The following is a 21,482-nucleotide window of genomic DNA, read 5'->3' on the forward strand; positions in this document are numbered from 1 at the left end:
TAAAATATGGGCAGTATGATAAAGATCTAAGTAAAACAGTTCTAGTACTTAGAGCAAGATGTTATGTTGAAAAATTAGTGTTTTAGAATAGAATTTTAACATTAGTATTGTGCTCACTAAGTTACTGCATTCATCACACTTTTTTTAAAAAAAAATCATTGTTAATGATCTATGAGATTAACAGTTGATAATAAATGGATTCTGTGGAAGTAAGTATACATGCTGGGTGCATTGTTGTCTCATAGGAAACAGATTAATGGTAAAACTCACTTTAAAAAAAAAAAAAGACTAACAAATGAAATTCCTGAATAGTTTGCCATAGAGATAAATAAAAGAAGAAAAAAGATGGAACAACTAACACACAGCTAACAAATGCACAGTCACAGCTGTCCAAACAGGATTAATAGAGTGTATTAGAGTACAGTGAGTCATGTGGTGCTTTGCAAAAATATCAACATGTGTTGCACTACATGCTACTGCCCTGTGGCACTGAATAGATGAAAAGAAATAAATATGTTAAGCAGATTCATAGTCTTTTCACTTTATTAAGAAAGAGAGTTTCTAAACTATAGAGAAAAGACTCGACTTTATGGGAAAGGTAAAAAAGCAAAAATTACCTAATACATATACTGACCTTTTTCAAGCTTTAAAAATGGAAATAGAATTTTTTACATGTTTCATAGCATTCTCATTAGATATGTAGGTGGTAGATGTCTGTCATTCTTTTAGAACTCCAGGAAAGTTTTTACTAAACTTATTTTAGTAGAATAACTTATTTAACTATTTTTTTCCAAAACTTTTCAGCCTTTTAGTAGTCCTTCAAAAACGTCTCCCACCAGCACCATATTGCGAACTACTGAGAAACAAATTGCGAACAGGGCACTTAATAGTCAAGAATACAGAAACAAAGAATTGCAAACAAAAAATAATTTTCTAGTATACAAAAGTTTTACTAGAATATTAAAGAATATTCTCTACTCTTGAATATTAAAGAATTATTTAGGTTAAAAAAAGTCTATTTTTTTCAACCTGAATAATTCTTTAATAGTTTATTTGGCAAATTGCCACCAATTTTCTTGGATATATATTTGTGTCCACTAGAGATGTACCTCTCTGTTCAGTTACTGAGTAATTTTTCAAATTGCAGTTTGGGGAATTTTTTTCTCTATGGACTTAGTTATCCAAAGCTCTTTAACCCTTTTCTCCCACAAATCTACAAAATGATGCTGTGTCAGATCTTTTCTGATGAGCAGTGACTTACTTATTTGTAAGAAGAAAACGCATGTAATTTCTGGACAATATTTTTCCCATCTGCTCTAACAGAAGTGTCAGGCTTCATTTTTGTTCATCCTTATAACGCCTGTTCTATTGCTAGCTATTCTTCTGTCTGCACCTCTTTGTGTCAAAGAGTATTATTTCTTTTCCAGAGAACTCTTTACCCAGTGCTCTACCTGTTTTGTTTTTTTTCCTTTAAAGGTCTGGAAGCCTCTACATTCAAACTTGACTTTCTCAATTTTCCTGTAGCTCTGCATCTTTGAAAATATTAAGGACACTGTTTGCCTCTAAGTGTGAAAGCAATTCTGTGTTTATTGTGCTTCATCTGTTTACCGGTTAATTTAGTCATCCAGTTTCTTCTTCTTGTGCTAAGACCTTCTGTGCTTTTTTGGTATTTCTCCCTGCCTTTCTTGCTATTTTGATCAGCTTCAGTTATTTTTTTTTGCTTTACCTGTTGAAATTTCTTTTAATTTTCTTCATTTTGGCATGTTTTCCTTAGATACCAAATTTGATTCCTGTATTTTTTATTTAAGTGTCTGATGCTGAGTATAAGACATGTGTGTATCTTTTAACATTGTGATGTCTGGCTGCAAGCCTTGGGTATCAAAGTACAATGTGATTCATAAGTGCCAGGTTTACCCTTAAAAGGAAGCTAACTGACCCTTAATTCTGTCTCTTTTCATTTATTATCACTGTTGAAGTCACAGTTCCTAAAGCCCCCAAACCCTTTCATAATAAGATGATAGAAAACTTGCTCCCAGGAGCTTCAGAGCCAGGATTATTTTCTGATCGCCTAGTTTTTTCTGATGTTTTAGTTCTGGGGTGAGGTAAGCCTCCTTCCTCTGCACTGTTGGTCTCCACTGTGAGAGTGCACACCACTGTGACATCATCTGTGCCGAAGTTTTTTGGGAATATAATCCCAGACAACTGTTACTTGGGTATCATTTTAATATTCTGTCCCTTACTCACTGCAGTCCTTGGTGTAGACCTGGCAAAGGAACAACCTATGGTTCTTCCTCTTCTGCCTTCTGGGATGGACCCTACAGCTTGTAGACACTTCCGGAAGAATTTTGCTCACTTAGCTTTAGTGATTGACTCGCCTTTGATCAGTACAAAGCCCAAGTGTTAGTGTTATGCAGTCCACTGTGAAGAAGACCTGTCAGCACTATCTTTCAGCCAAACTCTTTTTCCTTCAAATGCTCTGTGGCTATAGTGGTGGGTAGGTCTGGAAAGTGGCAGTTGGAAAGGTGTCTTTAAACTTTGGTTTCAAAAGCAGTAGGTCTGAAAAAACACAGAGGCTTAGTGTTTACTGTAAGATGTTGTGGCTCTCATGGAAAGGCTTTTTGCTACCTGTATTTTTTAATAAGAAAGCCCATGGTGCATTTCATCCTTTTCTTGAATAGATGAGGATTTTGTAGAAACTGAGATTTCAAGCAGTTTTCATACTAACACTGTTTTTTTTTTCCTAGTTATATTTATTGAAATTATAAAAGCAGAATTCTTATCTAGAATAGACAATTTACTTCAACTCACATTATTCAAGCATTTTACTAGGAAACTTAAGAAACGTAAGTGTGTCTTACAGTTTTATAGTGGTCAGTGAAGTGGAAAATGACCTTGAGAACATTGTCTTGTGTGTTTAACCTTGTGTCTTATACATTGTTGTTTGAAAGAAATTTGCTTCCATATGTAAAAAGTAATAGAATGAAATTTTTGTTTTTCTTAAATGTAATCAAGATTCTGATACAAATTTTAAATGCAATTTTAACAGGAATCACCAGATTTGATCTGCTTGGAGACTTTGGAAGGTTTAACTGGCTGGGAAACTTCTATATTGTATTATCTTACAACTTGCTCTTTGCTATCATGACAACATTATGTCTGGTCAGAAAGTTCACTTCCGCTGTGCGAGAAGAGCTCCTGAAGGCATTAGGTAATAGAGCACTGAAAATTTAGTTTACACTTGAACATTTCCTTTCTCCAGCATTGATAACTTGATGTGCTACTGGTAAAGTTCTGTTACAAATCACAGAAAACTATTTTTTGGTGGAAGTTTCTGTAAGTTGAGAATGCATAGCTTTGTGTTATTTTTTGAAGAGCTGAGAGCTAAGGTACAATGTTGCTCTTAATGATACGTCCATGTACTTACTGATCTGCAGTTAGATTTTCAGCCTTTAGAGAACACAAAAACATTCTCATTGCTGCTGAGCAATTATTCAAAAATAAAACTTCAATTTGTGTGTGGGTTGGATTGTTTTCCTTTTTGTTTAAGGCAACTTATTAATTCCCTAAAATTAGTTTAGTGGAAGTCTTATCTGCTTTGTTGTGATGCTTTTTTTGAGCACTATGTGTTCAGAAAATCTTTGTACGGAATATACAGAATCTTAGTAACTGGCTGAGTAAAACCTGTACTTGATATAATCAAAATTTTGATCAAATTGTGTGTTCATGTTTCTTGGCCATAGAAGAAAGGCTTGAAACATATTTGATACTAAGAGGATTAAATGTACATATTTAGTAATTGTGTTGTTACTACATCTTATCTTTACTAATTAATGAAGCTCCTACCTCTTTAGAACCCTAGAGTAGTATTTGCTTAAATTGAGAGGACTAATGGTGAAATTTCAGTGTTTATTTGTAACTGTGGATTCAGTTTGTCGTGTCTAAAAGGTACTTATGTTAGTTTACACTGATTACTGCTTTCCAGAGTTGTGACCCTGGTAAACAAAATCCAAACACTTCCTAGAGTGTACCTCTACTGGTGGCAATTAAATTAAAATCAGACCTACTAAATAGGGAAATATGAAATGACTGATAGTGTAGGCTTAAAACAAGCTATTCTGTGATTTTTTTTTTTTTTGATGTTGAGTTTTGAAGCTCCAGGGGAACGGGTTAGTGGGGCAGGGGTGTGTAAATCCGTCCATTGATTTTTATGCAGAAAATATTTTCAGGTAAGTTCCATTGTTAAGACAGATATATGATGCGAGTATGATGTCTTTGACATTATCCCCTAGCTTTTAGTGAAGGTCATTTTATGAGAACACCTTGATTCATCTCTTTCAGCTGACTTGTGTAATCATGGGGGGTTTTTTTGTGCAACTGTTATGACTGTAAAGGGATTACTTTGTATAATGTAATGACTGTTGTAGAGCTCTGAAGGAAATAAATTAACATCAGTCAGCATGGGTTTATAGCAACAGGTCTGGTAGAACTTCAAAGTTTCTGTCTTCAAGCAAATGATGTAAAAGATTTATCTTGATAATTCATGGCATTTTATTATAGTGTTTAATAAAAAATTCTATGCGTTGAAGGCAGATTAACCAACTTCAAAATGCAGGCGTAGTAGGATAATGGTCACTGGATGGCATCATTCTAGTGGATTTTTTTAGGGGTATTTTTGGCCTCTTGCTGTCACATATTGTGTGATTTTATGTAAATATTGTGATCAAAATGGAGAAGCACAGTAATTGGTAAAAGGTTTGTATTTGACACAAGCAGGGAGTTCTAAATCCTGAAGAGTGCAGGTTCCTGACACAAACTGCATTTGTTTTCAATGCTATGCATAACAGTGTCTGTTAAAAACTGTCAGATAGAATTTAAAGAATGAGAACCAAAATTTGTGTGTTCATTTCTCCCCTGTGCTGAAGACTGACTGAGGACTAGAGGTTGGTGGAGCATCATAGCTTATTAGTGGAACGTAAATTCCTGCTTACAGGCCTGTGACCAAAAGAATTCATGTAATATTGGGACTTTAAAATAATACAATATTGAGTAGATATTGTTTTTTTAGTAGTGCAGTCAATTTTGGAATTCCAGCGATGCAAGAAATTTAACTTGGTACATCATGGCACTTCAGTAAGACGTTCAATATAGTCTACACTAAATGAATGAGAAGCTTTTTCCATTTTTGATTCTTAATTTTAGATACTTGATAGGAGACTTCAGAGAGAAACTGTAGCAATCATGGAAGGACTGACATGCCTTTTGTGAATAAAATGTGGCTAAATTTACCATTTTTCCCCACCTTCCCCCCAAAAAAGAGTAGTTTAACTGCTTGCCTGGGGCAGGACTTTAATTAGCACTCAGAGAACTATGCAATAAGAACAAATGGCTGGAAATGGAGATGATAAAATCAGTAGTAATGTAGGCCTAAAAATACTTAAGTCATATAAACAGTTTAAAGAGGTGATGTGGTCATCACCAGTGATCTTAAAGTCAGCAATGGATGCTTTTCAGAAAGATGCTATAGTTAAAAAGAAATATTTTAGGTAATTATTTTGGTCTTTCTAGGTTGACAGAGTAAGGGATTGCAAGTCTTTCATGGTCCTTAACATCTAAGTCTGTGATTTAAGCAATGTGAAGTTAGGCTTCTATTGCTTCCATGCTTGTCCATTGCAAGGGACTTTTCTCACTTAAAACGCAACTGAGGGAATTTCCCAGAAGTAACTCTTACCTGAGGTAGAATGTTAATTCTGATCTTAGCAAGTGCAAAGTCCTTAATCACAAAGTAGAAGTTGGTTTATATGTATTATTTTGAATACCTGTGTGTATGAAATATGGGAGAATCTCAGTTTTTCTGTATTGTGTAATGTTTTGCAGGATTAGATAAACTTCATCTGTCAAACAATCCAAGAGAGTCAGAGACAAAGCCGTCTGCAAATGGGCATCAGAAAACACTGTGATTTAACAATCACCTGCAATCAACAGAGCTGAAAACATCAACCTCATGGCATTCCTGTCATCTCATCAACATTTTTATATTGGTGTTGTTTGTGGATAATTTGGGTCCAACCTTGTCTCATTTTTTGCTGCTGTGTGCTTCTGAGGAAGTTAGGTATATCAGATTCTTCTTTCCAGTGAACTTTTGGTCTGCGTGTTTATTTCCCAGTAAGTTAATGCAGGAGGTGCCTTGAAGACTGGAAGCTGAAGAGAATAATGCATTCCTTTTTATTTGTTGACAGTCTCACATCTTTAGGTACAAACCTGCTACCGTTTGAATGCACAGTACCTCCTGTGTTATACAGACACAGCTGTAAAGAATAACTTTGGGACTTGGTTAAAAAGAAAAAAAAGATACACTTGAAGCCCAATGTGACCCTTACTGGAAACGTAAACTACCTGGAGTAGGTATCCTTGACAGTAGATAAAACAGTTTCACTAAGAACGTGTTAAAAATGACAGTAACTGGTAGAGATCACAGTTCCTTTCATGCTGGATACAGTAAGCTGTTCATAGTCTAATGTCACGAAGCTTTCTCGGAAGGCCAGCGTTTTCAGCTTTCTGTTCTTAGCTATAAATGCCAGTTACTTTACTGGTAGTCAGACAATGTCTTATTGAATAGAGTGAAGTACAAGATGAAGACTTCAGTGTTAAATCTGAGCCTAGTATGCTTTGTAAAAAGCTGTGTAGACCCCCTGTCACAGCTCTTGCAGTTCTGTAAGCTGTTGTGCCGTGGAGGTCACTTACCCTACCAAGTACATCCCTGTAAAATTCTTTATGAACTACTGTGTATAAGCAGTACTTGTAATCAATGCAAGTAGCACAGGCCTAGGAGGCTGCAATTGCAGTTTTTTACAATCTTCTTTAATTTTAAGTAAATTATTTCTCTAAATTTATACTCTAGTTACCAGGATTTCTGTTCAGCAGCATAATCCAGTATCTTTCACTAGCCTGTTTTTTAATGTACACATGAACATGTATATAGGCCTATATGTGTAGATACCGTAAATTAAATTCTAAACTTATGGAGAGGACATAGGTGGCTTGGTAAGTAGAGCATGCGTGTTCAGTCTTGGTGGTATGAATTCCTGCGGTGTTACAGTTTAACTGCTCAGAGGCCTTAGATTTGGGATGGCATTGGTGGGTGGTAACATCGTTTTTCTTAGCATTACTGCAGCCTTAGGAATCCTTCAAGCAGTTTATAGTAAAGAAAAAACCCACCAACCAAAACCCAAGTAAATATTCAAAGTCTGGTTGCACTTCTGTCCTGCTCTGCCACAAGTAATCTTCAAACAGATTGGAATGGGGACACCTTCAGTGTGTGCCCATTATGTAGTGAGTCAGATAATGTTCCCATTTATTTCCCATTTCTGTAAAACAAGCATGTCTGTCTGTGGTTTGAAGTCTTACACGTGATCAAGCAGTGACAACTAGCTTTCCAGTGTGGTTCTGAAAAAAGATAAACTCTGTGTGAGAAACTCTGGCTGTACTTCTGAGATGACTGCTCTGGCCTTTAGACCTTGCTGCTGTGTGTGTGAATGTGAGCTCCCCCCCTAGAGTGCTTCAGAAATTAAGCTCCAGTATACATGAAGATTTCTCAGTTTTTTTTTGCAGCTGCCTTTTCTGACTGGAGCTAGGACATAATGTAAATATTGCTGTAGTAAATATGATACTAGAGAGTTACTCTTTTTTTGTGTGTGATTAGTATAAATTCAAGGCTTATTAAACTGACTGTTGTGTTGTACTGAGTCTTGGAAGACAAAGTAAAATTGCTTGATTTCACTAAGATTTACAAGCATTTTTTCTGTTGTTTGAGTTTAATGCTGACATTTTAGTGAGAAATCTGAGTCAAAGTTCTGCAATCAAGAACAGGGAGCTGTAATTAAAAGTTGTTTTAAAATGTTTACATTTAAAAGAAGATTTATTATTAGGGTCATCATTCAGGTATTCTCAGAGCTTGTAGCCTTATGTATTAGCATTATAGTTAAAAATAACTGAAATGAATCCACTTGTCCATGCAAGTAATTGTGTGACCAAAATTGTCCTCGTGTCTTAATGGGGCTGGTGAATTGTGGTGTGTGAGGCTTAGTTAGCTTTATTAAAATATTTCTATTACAATTTTAAGACAGTTATTTAAATAAACTAATTTCTTCGGTTTTACAGAGTGTAAGGAATAAATCTAGGGAGTGTGAACCGGCAAAGGTCTTGCTTTTCATGCTTTTGGAGAGATGTTTGTCCTGGCATCAGTGACCCAAGAACATAGAAAAAGATGGGATTATGATGTGTATGTGGCCTCTGAAAGCAAGTCGGGCAATTACTTAAATTGAGCAGAGACAGTTCCTGCTGATAAGCACACAAGTTTCAGGCAAGACTTTATAACTCTATTTCAAAAGTTATAGCCTTGCCTGTTCCCACCCCTCCTGCTGGATTCTGCAGTCAGAGAGATGTACAGGTTAAGGCTACGTTAGTGAAGATTTTACACTGAAACACGGAGGATGGTTAAAATGCGGAGTGGCTTCCAGGTGGATGAGAAATACAGAATTACCCTGTGCAACTACTGACAGTGTTTTGTTTTAAAATCAGCTGTTCATATTGTGACACTGTTCACATTAAAATATGCCTTTGGCCTTGAAAATTACATGCTTATGCAAAACTTTACAGATACAATGCTACAAATATACTATGTGTAAGATACAGGTCACTATATACTTTTCACAGAAGCATATGGTCACTTAAATACAAGCAACTGGTAATTCATTAATGGATATTGACGATACATTCCTAGTATTTTGACTCATGTAGAGTCAGGTGGTCTATACCTTCAAGGTATATACAGCTGATCTTAGTAACATTAACATCTGCCTCACTTCTTATGAGGCAAAAAGCACATAAATGCTTCCATCTTCAACTAGATATCACACAAGACCAAAAAGTAGATGTAAACTAAGTGTTTTAAGTTAGCCGTTTCTTGGCTTTCTTCTGTGTTGGTAGCACAATACTAAATGCAGTGGCAGAACTGTAATATTGTGGGATTTCTAAGTATAAAGCACACATACTTATCACTTTAAGCTAAAAAATAATAGTACTGGTTACTGTACAAGTAACAGTTTTTGCATTCATAGAAAGCTTTGTTTGCTGTCTGTGATGTGATGTTTATCTCTGGCCCTGTTCCTCTGATACCTTTTACCCTGTTTACTGTTTTAGTGCCATAGAAATTAAAGGATTTCATAAGTTGGTTTCCTTGTCTGGTTCCAAAGTACCACCTCGAGTACCACAGAGGCACGGCGCAGTGCTGCAGTCGAGCCTGTGCAGACAGGAGCTCGTGCAGCCATGTGCTGAATGGGACCTGTGAGCGGGTGCTGCAGAGTGATGCTTTCTCCAGTATGTCACCAGGAGTGACAAGTGCTAGGGGGGCTGCAGCCCTCTTCTGGCCCACCAGGTCTCTCCTGCTTGCCCATATGTCTCTGCAGCAGTTGATGCTACTTCAGGTGCTCACATGTGCCCCATGTGAGCATGCCCTATGTGCTGTGTAGTAAAGACAAAAGATGGCCCTTTTCATAAAGAATATACCATCTAAATTAGAAAGGAGTAAGGTAGAAACAAAGAGCAATTGGCTTCTTCATGCATGTGACTTTCCTTGAATTTTGTGAGAATCTTATAGGTTATTTTCCTTTCTCTTTCTTTTCTTCCTCTTCCAGAAGCTGAGGTGGTGTATGTACAGCAGCTGAGCCTTATGCTTAGTGGACCAGAATCTACAATTTTGATAGACTGAATAGAGGAAAACAGTTAAATCATATTGTTTTACATATACTCTGATTTTTAAAACAGAGGTTTTTTAAATCTAGGTAAAGTAATTTAAGCAGAGATAGTACGCTAAGGCCATGTTAATAACCCCTTTAAAAAGAAATGTGCTTAGTTTTGTTTAAAAAAAACTGTTGATGTGAACTGTGAACCTTTAAATGCTTTAAGGAAATAAGATCCCCTACCCACTAGCGTTAGTATTTTTGTTGTTATTTTAGTGCTGACTTGAGACAATATTGCATACACTAACTTCCCTCTCCAACCCGCGTATTTCATGAGCTGAAATCTTGAGCTCCTGAATATTGAATTTACTGTTGGTAAACCGGCAAGTTAGAGTTGCATTAACAGCAGTCTCATTAACAGCATTTGAACTTTAAAAAAATGCTGCTTTTGAATTCGTCCCATTCGGGGAGAGCCATCTAAGCCAACAGCCATCACCCAGATGGTGATAACCTCTGCCACCTTTTTCTACCCTGCCCAGTGCCCTTACCCCAGGCAAACTGTCTCTGACACTGTCTTAAGAAGTTGTGATGCTCCTCTTCTGCTGAAGGTGTGAGGAGATCAGCCTGCGGTTTGTCTGTCTGCCACACACAATTCTAGTTGCTGAGTTGGGTTGCATTTGATTGGGATTGCAGACTCTCAGGGTTTCCAGGTGATAGCTGTGCATGTTCTTGAAATGTAGCTTTTCACTTTCAGCTCTTTTGTTGGGAGTAAGAAGTCCTTCAGGTTTTTCTGGCTGTACATTTCTGTGCAGGCCATTCTGTGGTTGAATGGCTTCTTGCTGTCTCAAGAATGCTGCATGGCTCTGCACAGAACCACACCCCCTCAGACCACATCCAGAGAGGATCTTCTATAAGTGTTATTTTAACAATTAAAGCCTGACAATATTGGTCAGAATCTCAGGAAGGAGAACACATCTTGGGAATTAACACTGAGTGTCACTTCCAGAATCCCCACTGTGCCCAGTAATTGGGAAGGGGTGAGGTGGGGGAAGTGACATGGAGCTCACCTGTGCAGACAGTCTGTTTTTCATTCTTTTCCTAGTCAATCCTTAAGATTCTATATTACTAAAAATATATTTAAAATCCTTAAGAAATTCAGGGGCTGATAAAACTTTTTTCTAAATCTGGCCTTAATTCTTTAAGACATCTAACATCTTGGCTTGCTTTCCTTTTTTATGTTTTCAAGTCATTCACTATCTTATTTGGTGGCATTGATGTTCGGAATATATACTCTTGATGTAGACAAAACGTGAACTAACAGAGCAGGAAGAATCTACATAGATCTGATACATACCAGAAGGAAACTTAAATGGGAAGATTCTTTTGAAATATTTCACAATTGAAGCTCCTAAACTCTTCTTTCAAAGAGAAACACATGTATCATTAGTATGTGAACGTTAATCGCACATCCTCTAAATACGCCAGTAATTCACTAACAGTGAAAAGAACTTAAATTCTTAAAATCTGTTTTTTGATTCACAGTGCAGCAGTATCCTTCACTTTAAATTTATAGAAGTCTGTGAACTTTTGAAGACAGCTCTGTCTTGGCAACAGAAAAGCTGGGGATGCTTTCTAGTTCTGTGTTAATTACCATATTTTTCTAAGTAACTTTTTCAGTTTCACTTATTGCTCATAGATTTTTTTTTTAAATATACATAGCATTAAATGGTTTAACAAATATAGAAGGTCATTCCAAACAGTTAAAGGGATAGCGTCAGAATATCCTGTAAATGTTGATAATTCTAGCATATCTAATTCCAAGCTGCTTAAAAGCTGTATCTATATGAAGGCCTCATGTAAACATAGACATTAGGAAATCCCAGTTGTTAAAAGGCTTTAATTAGGTATCTAACTATTCATTTGTACCTATAGGAGCACTTTGGGATACTGCTTCTAAATGGCTTCCAAACGTTTCTGGTATATTAAGCTCAAGTGTTGCTGTTGTTTCCACCTCCCCACCCCCCCCTTACATTAAGTTTTCTGGTTGGCATCACTGGATGAAGCTCCTTTCATGAACAGTGCTTTATTTTGCATTCCTCATATATTCAGTGCTTTCATAGATAGCAGCTATTGAAGTATCAGGGCAATTGCTTTGATTTTAATATATTTCTTGTCCCACATAGTCTATGCAGAGACATTCTGTAGTTAGAAATGTTCTTCCATTATGAAAATGTTAGTATTTTATTCATTCGTTTGTACTTGATCTTTTTTTACCACTAGATTCCGTGAAAATGATCCTGTCATTAGAATGGGTCCTCTAACAAATTACCAAGAGCTCATGTAAGTTTGAAATAGGAGTGACATGAAAATGGTTTTGTCATTGCATATAGATGTGCTTTTAACTTTCAGTAGTGTGAGGCAACCAGCCCACTTCTCAGAGAGAGAGTAACGTGCTCGTACAGCTGATTTGAGCCCATGCCGATACTCTGGTGTAGCTGACGTTCTGTGGAACCACTCCTCAGTTACTGTCCTTGTAATCTGTAGAGTAAGACTACAGCTCTTGATGTGTGTGGCTGCCTCACTCGACTGGCGATCGAGACGCATCGTTCTGGTGTGTCGGCAGTGCATAACTGTCATGTTTTGATCAAAGCCAGACTTTGCATGGTGCCAAGGTAAGACTCTTTGTTTTCTGTACCTTTTGTGGTTCACATGTATGAGCACATTTTGGACCTTCTCTCTCCACGTAAAATGATCATTCAGAAGAGTGGCATGATGGCCATACCTGTATTCTGAATACAATGGGTGTATTTAAGTGCTTAAGGAGAAAATTAACCTGTTCATGACTTGTTTTCCCCCTAACCACAAATTTTCCCAGTCTGGGCCAAAATATTTAGATTCACAAAATCTGTGTGAGTAACCTTCTCCTCCCTGGCTTTATATAGCAAAACAAAGTTGAGCCACTTTTCATTTTTTAAAGGTAAGCTTCAAGGTATTTTTGTTTTATGTGGCCAGACTTCTATTGCTTTAAAAACAAATGGATAGAAAATGAAGATACATTTGGGTCATGGACTTCAAATTTTAAAGTGTATGAAACACATACTTGTACACAAAAAAATATGGCTGGATTTCCTTTACTTTCTTGTGGGGTTAGGAACCCAACCCTATGTTCGTTACCCAATAGAAAACACGTATTACTCTTGTCTTCACAAAGCTTTGTCTCCAAAATTCCCACTGAGGAGGCTGCAAATGTTCTCAGAGTGCTGCTGGCCATCTCGTCACACGGGATCAGCTTCACGTGGACTTGGGTGACATGACCATAACAATATATTTCTGAACTAGCATTTCTATGGATGTTGCTGCTGCTGGCACTGTAACAATGGCAGCAGGTAGCTTGTCATGCACTTTCAGGTTTTTCACTGCAGTGTTACTGGTTAAGATTTCAGTTTACTTAAAAAAAACCAAAAAACAAAATACCACCAAAAACGCACAACCTTAACTCCGAGCTTGAGAGATAGTGAATGGAATCGGTGGTCCCCTCTTGGCCCAATTTGTGCTTAAGGCTTTGTAAACTCTGCAGTCTTGAGCAGCTGATGTTTCTTTCACATGGATGTATCTTGAACCAAGGTTAAATGTAGCTGAAAAATTATGCTTTCAGTGTTACTTCAATGAGAACAATTTTCTGTGTACATACCTTCTCCCCACCAAACCCTTCCTGGTTTATTTTAGGTCATCCAGACAATGTTCTCAGTTATGGATACTTTGCTGTGTTACAAAACAAAATGAAAATCCTTGCCGCCTTAGCCAGGTTGATTTTTTTTTTCTGTGAAAAGCAGTGGTAATGTGTTTTTTCCTTTGTTTGAAATGTTACACTGAATGTTTTGTAGGAAGATTTTTTTTTTACTGTGTTTTCAATAAAGTTAAAGTGTGATTCATAGTGGCGTTTTGCATTTTTTAAAAACAAAATTTATTTTAAACAAAAATCTGTGGCATTCTAAATTACCCTGTCAGTAGCTGGTGTGAATAGTTGCATTCCTCTCTCTTCTTTCTTCCTCCCCCCAATTTCACATGCTTTGAAGATTCTCAGGTTTTTAAAATACATGATATATGGTATGTGATGTAGATTCCTGTACATTCAGAGGCATTACAGCTCTGTGTTTGACAGGTGCACAATTAATCGGAGCACTCTACTTTAGGCAAGTGGGGTTTGTTCATAGAAGAGGATGCTGATTATGTAAAGTATAACTCATTTTCAATAGCTTAATAGTTTGACTGAAGGGCAATTTTTATGTATTAAAAACCTGACCACCATGTTTCCTAAGTTATTTGAAACTGAAACAGCTTCAGACTTTCCATTTCATGGAGATTTCAGGAGTTTTGGAAGTTCAAGAATCACATGGCTGGAGGGGACCTGGAGATGTCTGAGCTGTTCAGCTGCACAGGATCAAACATACCTACATTACTGCTGGTATTTAACTAGCCTGGCAGGGCCTGTCTGCGATGCAATTCCTGTGCTGTCTCTAAGCAGTATATTCCAGTGTTTAATTGTCCAAGGTTTCCTAAATGTCAAATGTGAACAGCCCTTGCCATGCTTTAAGCTTTAATTTGGTTCTCAAGTGTCTACAGTAAGACAAGTCTTTCTGCTTGCACCAGCTTTTTCCACCCCTGAAAGGTTACATTTCCCTTTATCTTCAATAGAAGTGACCCCCAATTCCCTCAAGTGTTTTACATAGGCCTCCTATCATCCTTTTTGCTGCCTGTGGGGACCCTTGGGTGTTTCTAGAAATGCAGAGCTCAGAACTGAACACGCAAACCTCCAAGCTGGAGCCCTTACACTCCATCATGTCTTCAGTACTTTTTTGGTTTGGGTTTCTTTTGGTGGTTGTGTTTTGGTGTGGTTTTTTTTTTTTTTTTTTTTGCAACATCATTCATTCATACTGAACTTGTGTTCTCAAATATATTTCTAGTTGTCTTTCTATAGAAAGTCTCTATATTGCTACATATATAAGATGCAAGTCATGCTGTACATGGGGTTATTCCTACATAAGTGTGTATTTTGCACTTTAATTTTTTATGACACTTTTCTGCTTCATCTGCAGGACTCTGTCCTGTTACAGAAACAAACTGAATTGACTTGATATGATTCTCTTCTTGGCAAATCTCATGTCAAATATTAGTTCTTTAGAAGTAGTTTGTACCAGCATTTTTCTGGGAAATGAAGTGAAACTAATGTCCTCATTTCCCCACAATTTTTTTCTTCCTCCCCTATTTCAAGATAGGTTTTTTTATCCCTAGTCCTTCAGAGTGTCCCACAATCTCCACAAGTTCTTGCAACTATCTCTGAAAGCCCTGCAGACAGCCTTCTGGCTGCCCAAAACCAAAGCTGATCAGCAACCGATATGTAAAGCACTTTTTCTGTAATGATTCTCTAATACAGCCTTTCCCACTTCTAGCTTAAGACTAAATCCATACACCTAGTATTGTGGTGACCACCTTCACGCATGACACAATTTGATCTTGTCAGTATTATTTGGAAGCGCTCTATCATTTGTGTAGTTGGTCAGTTACTGCCTTTTTATGCAAAATGAATTTTCTTTTTACCTTGATGTGTTGCTGTTTCATTTTGGTTTAGCTTCTGATTTCTGTCTTTATGGCCTCATAAATTACCTGTGGTGACCTTAGTTTCAGCAATGCATAACTGAAAAGTCCTAATCATGTTTTTATTTCTCTTGAAAGTTCTGAGATGATCATGCATCTTTGAGGGCCACTTTTATCTATGTACAGCTATGGAATTGATCAGAGTCATTCAAGGAGAAGCAGCAGTCAGGGTTCTAGTTAGTAAACGTGGCTGAAGGAAAAGGAGAAATTTCTTGGTACAGCTACCAGCTGCAATAGTGGCAGTCCTTGTGAGTGGGAACATGCAGCCTATCAGGTGTAAAAAAACAGGTGAGGGATAAGAGCAGGGTACTGCTGAATGAACACAATGCCTAAAACAACTCTGTCTCATCTTTGGGAAAGGGAAATTAAAATGGAGGAAGGTGGGAGTGACAGAGGGAGGAAGAATAAAAATGCTGGAAGACCAATAGTGAAACTGAGTATAAAAGGGAAGCAACAGCCCTCTTCTAACTCTCTAAATAATGCAAGTGCCATTGTCCATACAAAATAATTTGTTCTTGGAAGGTCTGACTTTGAAAAGGCTTCCAAAGTTGGAAGTGCATGTGTTGTCAGCTACGATCTATGAGGTAGTTCATTATGAGCTATGTGAATCACAGAATCATCTAGGTTGGAAAAGACCTTGGAGATCATCCAGTCCAACCATTAACCTAACACTGACTGTTCCCAACTACACCATATCCCTAAGCACTATGTCAGCCCGACTCTTAAACACCTCCAGGGATGGGGACTCCACCACTGTCCTGGGCAGCCCATTCTCTAAAGAAATACTTCCTAATATCCAGTCTGAACCTTCCCTGGTGCAACTTGAGGCCATTCCCTCTTGTCCTATCACTTGTTACTTGGTTAAAGAGACTCATCCCCAGCTCTCTGCAATGTCCTTTCAGGTAGTTGTAGAGGGCGATGAGGTCTCCCCTCAGCCTCCTCTTCTCCAGACTAAACACCCCCAGTTCCCTCAGCCGCTCCTCAACATGTATCAACAGTTGAGGATTTTCTTTTGATAATGTGAGTGACATAAAGGACAAATATGTCACTCTCCCAAGGAAAACTCTGCAAATACTTGAAGAGAGGTATGATGAAACAAATACAAACAAGAATGTGGAACAAGAAAGTAGAACAGTCTGTCTTGAAAACTGATTGCTGTTACCAGAAGAGAGACAGGCAGGATGAATTGTAGGACTGAGTGGCATGATACAGATAGGACAGTCAAATATCTCTTGCTAACATGCCTGAATAAAAATAAATCAACCTGTAGTGAAACAATGGAAGGTAAATAATATCAGCAATATACTAATCTAAATGCTCAAATTTTATGACTGTAATGTATTTTGAGAAACTATTAACATTTTCAGTCTCAATTTTTTCTACAGCCTCTTTGGGCTCTTTGAGTGGAAGAGAGATGCTGTTGAGGTAAACCTCTGAACTGTAAAAACTTTAAAATATTTCTGATTTGGAACAGATGGGCCAAAATTTAAGAAAACAGAAAGCACTCAGTTGTGCTTTCTGAAAAGACTGTCATGCCTCAAAAGAGCGTAACAGAGCTTATAAATGCAAAACTACTTTAAAAGGAAAAAAAAAAAAAGCCAACCTACCTGCATCTGGATCTTCTCCCAGTCAGTTTCACTTATTAATAATTCTTTTCCTTCCAACTGCTGAAACACATCTTGACTTGCAGCTATAGAAGAATCCATCTTAGAAAAAAATTCAGCTAGGTTGATGTCGTAAGAACTCAACAGTTGATTGCTGATCTATTGAATCTGAAAAGAAAATTGACTGCTGTTAGATTTGGAGTTAATTTACAGGTAGTTCATATGTGGATGAATTGTGAGTGTTTGGACAAGGCAGCCTGATCCGTTGCATGATCTACAGAATCTTGTTCCAATTTGCAGCTGGTGTCCAGTGCTGATTTAGAGGTTAGAAGCATCAGGTCCCCAGACTCCCCTGATAGGCCATTATCCTTCAGAGAAAACACAGGATTTTCATAGCTGAACTTTCCCAAAATAGATGTACTATTCTTAACCCAGATGATGCAGCACAGAAGGTACAGCTGTGTTTGAGAAAGGAAGTCCAGAACTTAGCCAAGCACTGGTTATTGGATGGGAAACCAGTGCATCTGCTGTGGGGTTAGTTAAAGGCACTGATAACCAGTGTGAGAAGAGGCATCTGAGGTGTTGTCATTGGTACAGACTTTTATGACCTACTACCTTAAATATGTTTCTGCATATTGCACATAGGCCTAAGCAAGCAGGTGGTCATATCTGAAAATGCTCCCATCTGCGCTCAGCAAAATAAATACCTAAGAGCAATGAATGCTTTCCTTAAACTTAATCATCTCCTAGAGTGCAATCCCAACTCACTGTGGCCGCTTTCTCATTGTTACCACAATAGCTGAAGGTTCTTTAGGGAGTCACACAAATCTTCGACTTGTCTGTTGTGACTCTCCTTGTACATGCTTTCAGCAGCTTTAAGGAACATTTCAACACCTGTACCATGACCATGCAATGTGAGCCCTTCTCTCCATGCACTTCCTGTGAGTGAAAACCTTATAGGAAAACAGGGAGCTGTCTTGTCAGGGAGGGTGGGATGGGAAGGGGGAGGTGAGGCGGCAGAAGTGTTGTCAAGGTCAGACAGCCTAATGGTACCTGAACAGTTTCCTATTGTTTCATTTCACTTTTTTTTGGGGGTAGCTTTTCTCTACCAGGACATGTGCTCCCCTACAACTGCTAAAGTGACCCTTCATAGCATCTCAGAATATTCAAAGTGAGCTTTCCTAGACTCAAAGAAATTGAGAGCCCAAATCCCACAAAACCCCCCCAAAAACTATCTGAAAAGCTTGCTTAACATTCTAAGGTTTCATTTAAACTTTGAATTTCCTTAATTTCCTTCTAAAACTATGAAAAAACTCCCTGGTTAATGTTGGGGTTTTTTTAAAAAAATGTGCAAGTATGTGCAAGTGTGAAAGTGTCTTCCAGTGAAACCCATAATGTTTCTCAATAAAGACTTTAGAGACAAACATTAGAAGTGTCCAGGTAAGGGAAATGGTGAAAACCATAATGTAAGGCAAGTTGTTTGCTTCTTGATGTTAGATTTGATCCTGTGTATTCTTTTTTTTTATGGTCTGATTCACTGCTAACTGAGACCTGTTATGACTTACTGTATTTCCACATGATCCCTAACACAACAGTATATTGAAAGGATGTATCCATTTGTCAGTACGAACTGGATTTAGTTACCTTGTTAAGTTGATACATCAGCATTAACTAACATAACTTTAAAAAAAAAAAATCCCCTGAGCCCCCTTGTATAGTGTATGTATTTAAATCACAATGTGCTAGGAAAAGCAGCAGCCCCTTCTGTACTCTGTGAGAGAATTCTATGTCTAGCAGAGAGCAGATGGGTAATCTTGTGCTCTCCTCATGGCTGTTCACTGACAAGAAAGAAAAAATCTGATCCTATCCCATGCAAACACGTACACTGACCTTCAGTGGTATGTGTAAAACATAAAAAAAACCAACCAAACAAGGATCCCACCACAGGCCTCCTTCAATATTTACACTTGGTGGTCTCCAAACAATCCCAAACGATGACACTGTGGGCTTCCTGAACAAGACATGAAATACTAATGCAGTACACTTTAATCAGGTTATGTCTTCAATATTTTAATGGGATGATGTATTTAATTAAGCAATAACAGTCCCAGTATGTTTTATCTGAACTGTTATTACCTAGGTTCTAGAACTGAATCTATTCCACACTGCAATTTCAGCTGCTCTTACTGATTTCATTCTAAAATCTGACTTCATGAAGAACAGGGTGAGATTACACCTAAACCTGACATAATTTATGGTTTCGGTTCAACATCAAGTAAATGTTGATCCATTTGAAAACACTTTCAGTCCTGATTTATGCTTGGTCTTCACTTATATTGGTATCAAACTCAAACAGACCTGAACTGTTTTCATAAGAAAGCTAGAGGGATGTAATCGAAGCTAGAGCAAGCACGATAATGATTTCCAATAGCCTCTCACGACCCAAAATTTGAGGAAAAGCAACCGCATTTTAACTCTGCTCTTATCCAGTGTCTATTTCTGTGAACGTGAGAGCAACACAGACACTGTGTGGTCAGTTCCAGGACGTGGCCTGTCTTTCTGAACTACGCTATGATTAGACAGGCTGCTGAGGAAAACTAAGCAAGGAGAGCTGAAAGCAGAGGGCAGAGAGGGGCTGGGCTTGCATTAAGCAAGCAGTGCCCCCTTTCTGTCTGTGCCTGGGCTGCTTGTGCCTCTTCCCTCAGCAGGGAGAAGCCCTCCCTTTCTTCCCTGAGCTTGCACCCCATTTCACTAAGTGAGCCTGAAAGTCCTCTCATGAGCCTCCTTGAGCAGAAACTGTAAAAATAACGAGGGGAAAACTCTTCTCCTGCCTGAGACAGTGATCTATTAAGTTCCCCTGCTGCTAAGATACTATCTGCTTTGAGCTACTCCTGCAGTATGACCTGACCCAACCCATATCTGTCAATCAGCAAATAAAGTCTAGGGTAGGAAAGAAAAAAAATGTGTAACAAATTCAACCCAAAATTTTTTGTAAACTGGCAAATCAGTGTGAACTATCAAGGTGAACAGAAAGGAAATAAGCATTTTGTATAATTTATTAGTGTTAACATGTTCCAGGATTTAAATGTTAAATCCCACTGTGTTTTAATGCATAATGCTGAATAATCTTTTTTTTTCCTAGAGCAGCTGAAACTGAGTAATTGAATTTATTTCTGAAAACACCGTACCTCTCTATTTTAGGTCTGTGACTTCTTAAAACTTGACTAGAATGGCATAAACTGAATATTTGAAATACTCTATCGGTATGCAAAACTACATCAGTCATCTGTACAGCAGCACAAGACTATGATAAAATAAAACGATGAAACAAAGCACTGAGGTGAACTTTGTCCACTGGGAAGCCTTTTAAAGTGATCCAATGTCAGCAAATTGCTTACTAATGTGTTGACTTATGGCAACCCTCAAAAGTAAAATGAAAAGGCTGGAATTTACAGCATATCAATGAATCAGTTGATAAGCTTTTACTGGTTTAATATCCTCCTAGTTTTGCTGCTTGGAGCCACTTCAAGTTAGCAACAGAATGTTTACCATCTCCATGTGATAAAGGAAGTCAAACGACTAAACAAATTCCAGGACCATTATACTGTTTGGTGAGATTTAAATTAAAATTGTTGGGAGAAATCATGTGTAGGGGAGGAAGAAACTAAAGTCAACTACATCATTTCACAATGACTTACCTTGCTTCCTAAACAATGGCAAGATTTTTAGCAAAGCTGGAGATAATGTAATGCATTTGAAAAGATTTAATTGCACCAATAAAAGACTATACCACAATTAAATGACATACAGAAGTGACATTTATAGGTAGGATCAAAGAAATTCACTACCTAACATGCTGAAGCAACACCCTGCTTTCTGTGTATAGTAGTGCTACAAAGTAGCCTGCTTTAGCTTCAGTGACCTTTCTTATCTCCTTTGATCTAGATTATTAAAAATTTTAATGAAAGGTGTAGTAAGGGCTACTGTAGCACCCTGAAACAAGTAGCATGGGTCCTTCCTAGTATTAGTATTTCAGACCTTGTTTTTCATTTTGTGGTATTTATTTAAGCATATGAAACTTGACATTTAACCTTTGTGATTCTTCCAGAGGAGTTAGGATTATTAAAAATTATTTTTTTTTTTCCAATTGTGATGCGATTTGATTATGCTAATGTTTAGGGAGTGACATTTTAAAAGCACGGCACAAGTTTAAGAAGGCAAAGTTTATTTTAGAAAAGCTTTTTAGCATCTGGAAATGGATAGCTCCTTGTGAAAAATGTCTTCAGTGATTTCATTAACCAACACTTAAAAGTATAAGAGCAAATAGCAGGAAAACTAATCTACAATTCCCACTTGAAAGCTGCTAAGAAAAATAAGTATATATCCTTTAATCACAATTGGTACTGAATTCATTTAAACCTGGCTAATCCATAGGGGGAGACTTTATAAATTTATCCTTAATATAAGGTGAAAAAGTAGTGCCCAT

At 37.6% G+C, this 21,482-nt stretch overlaps 1 protein-coding gene across 10 annotated transcripts in view; it reads left to right on the top strand.

Moving 5' to 3' along the window:
* Positions 1–13,671, top strand: part of LMBR1 (limb development membrane protein 1) — a 78,481-nt gene extending 64,810 nt beyond the window's left edge. For 7 of the 10 annotated variants that reach the window (XM_074868651.1, XM_074868683.1, XM_074868692.1 and 4 more), the window contains 2 exons: positions 3,047–3,208; positions 5,875–13,671. In XM_074868651.1, the coding sequence (XP_074724752.1) occupies positions 3,047–3,208; positions 5,875–5,957 (245 nt within the window). In that variant the 3' untranslated portion in view covers positions 5,958–13,671. The remainder of the gene's footprint in view (positions 1–3,046; positions 3,209–5,874) is intronic. The other 3 variants (XR_012628946.1, XR_012628947.1, XR_012628948.1) reach the window with 3 other exon arrangements.
* The last annotated feature ends 7,811 nt before the right edge of the window (positions 13,672–21,482 follow it).

The sequence above is a fragment of the Strix uralensis genome, chromosome 1 (assembly GCF_047716275.1).
Source record: "Strix uralensis isolate ZFMK-TIS-50842 chromosome 1, bStrUra1, whole genome shotgun sequence".
Lineage (NCBI taxonomy): Eukaryota > Metazoa > Chordata > Aves > Strigiformes > Strigidae > Strix > Strix uralensis.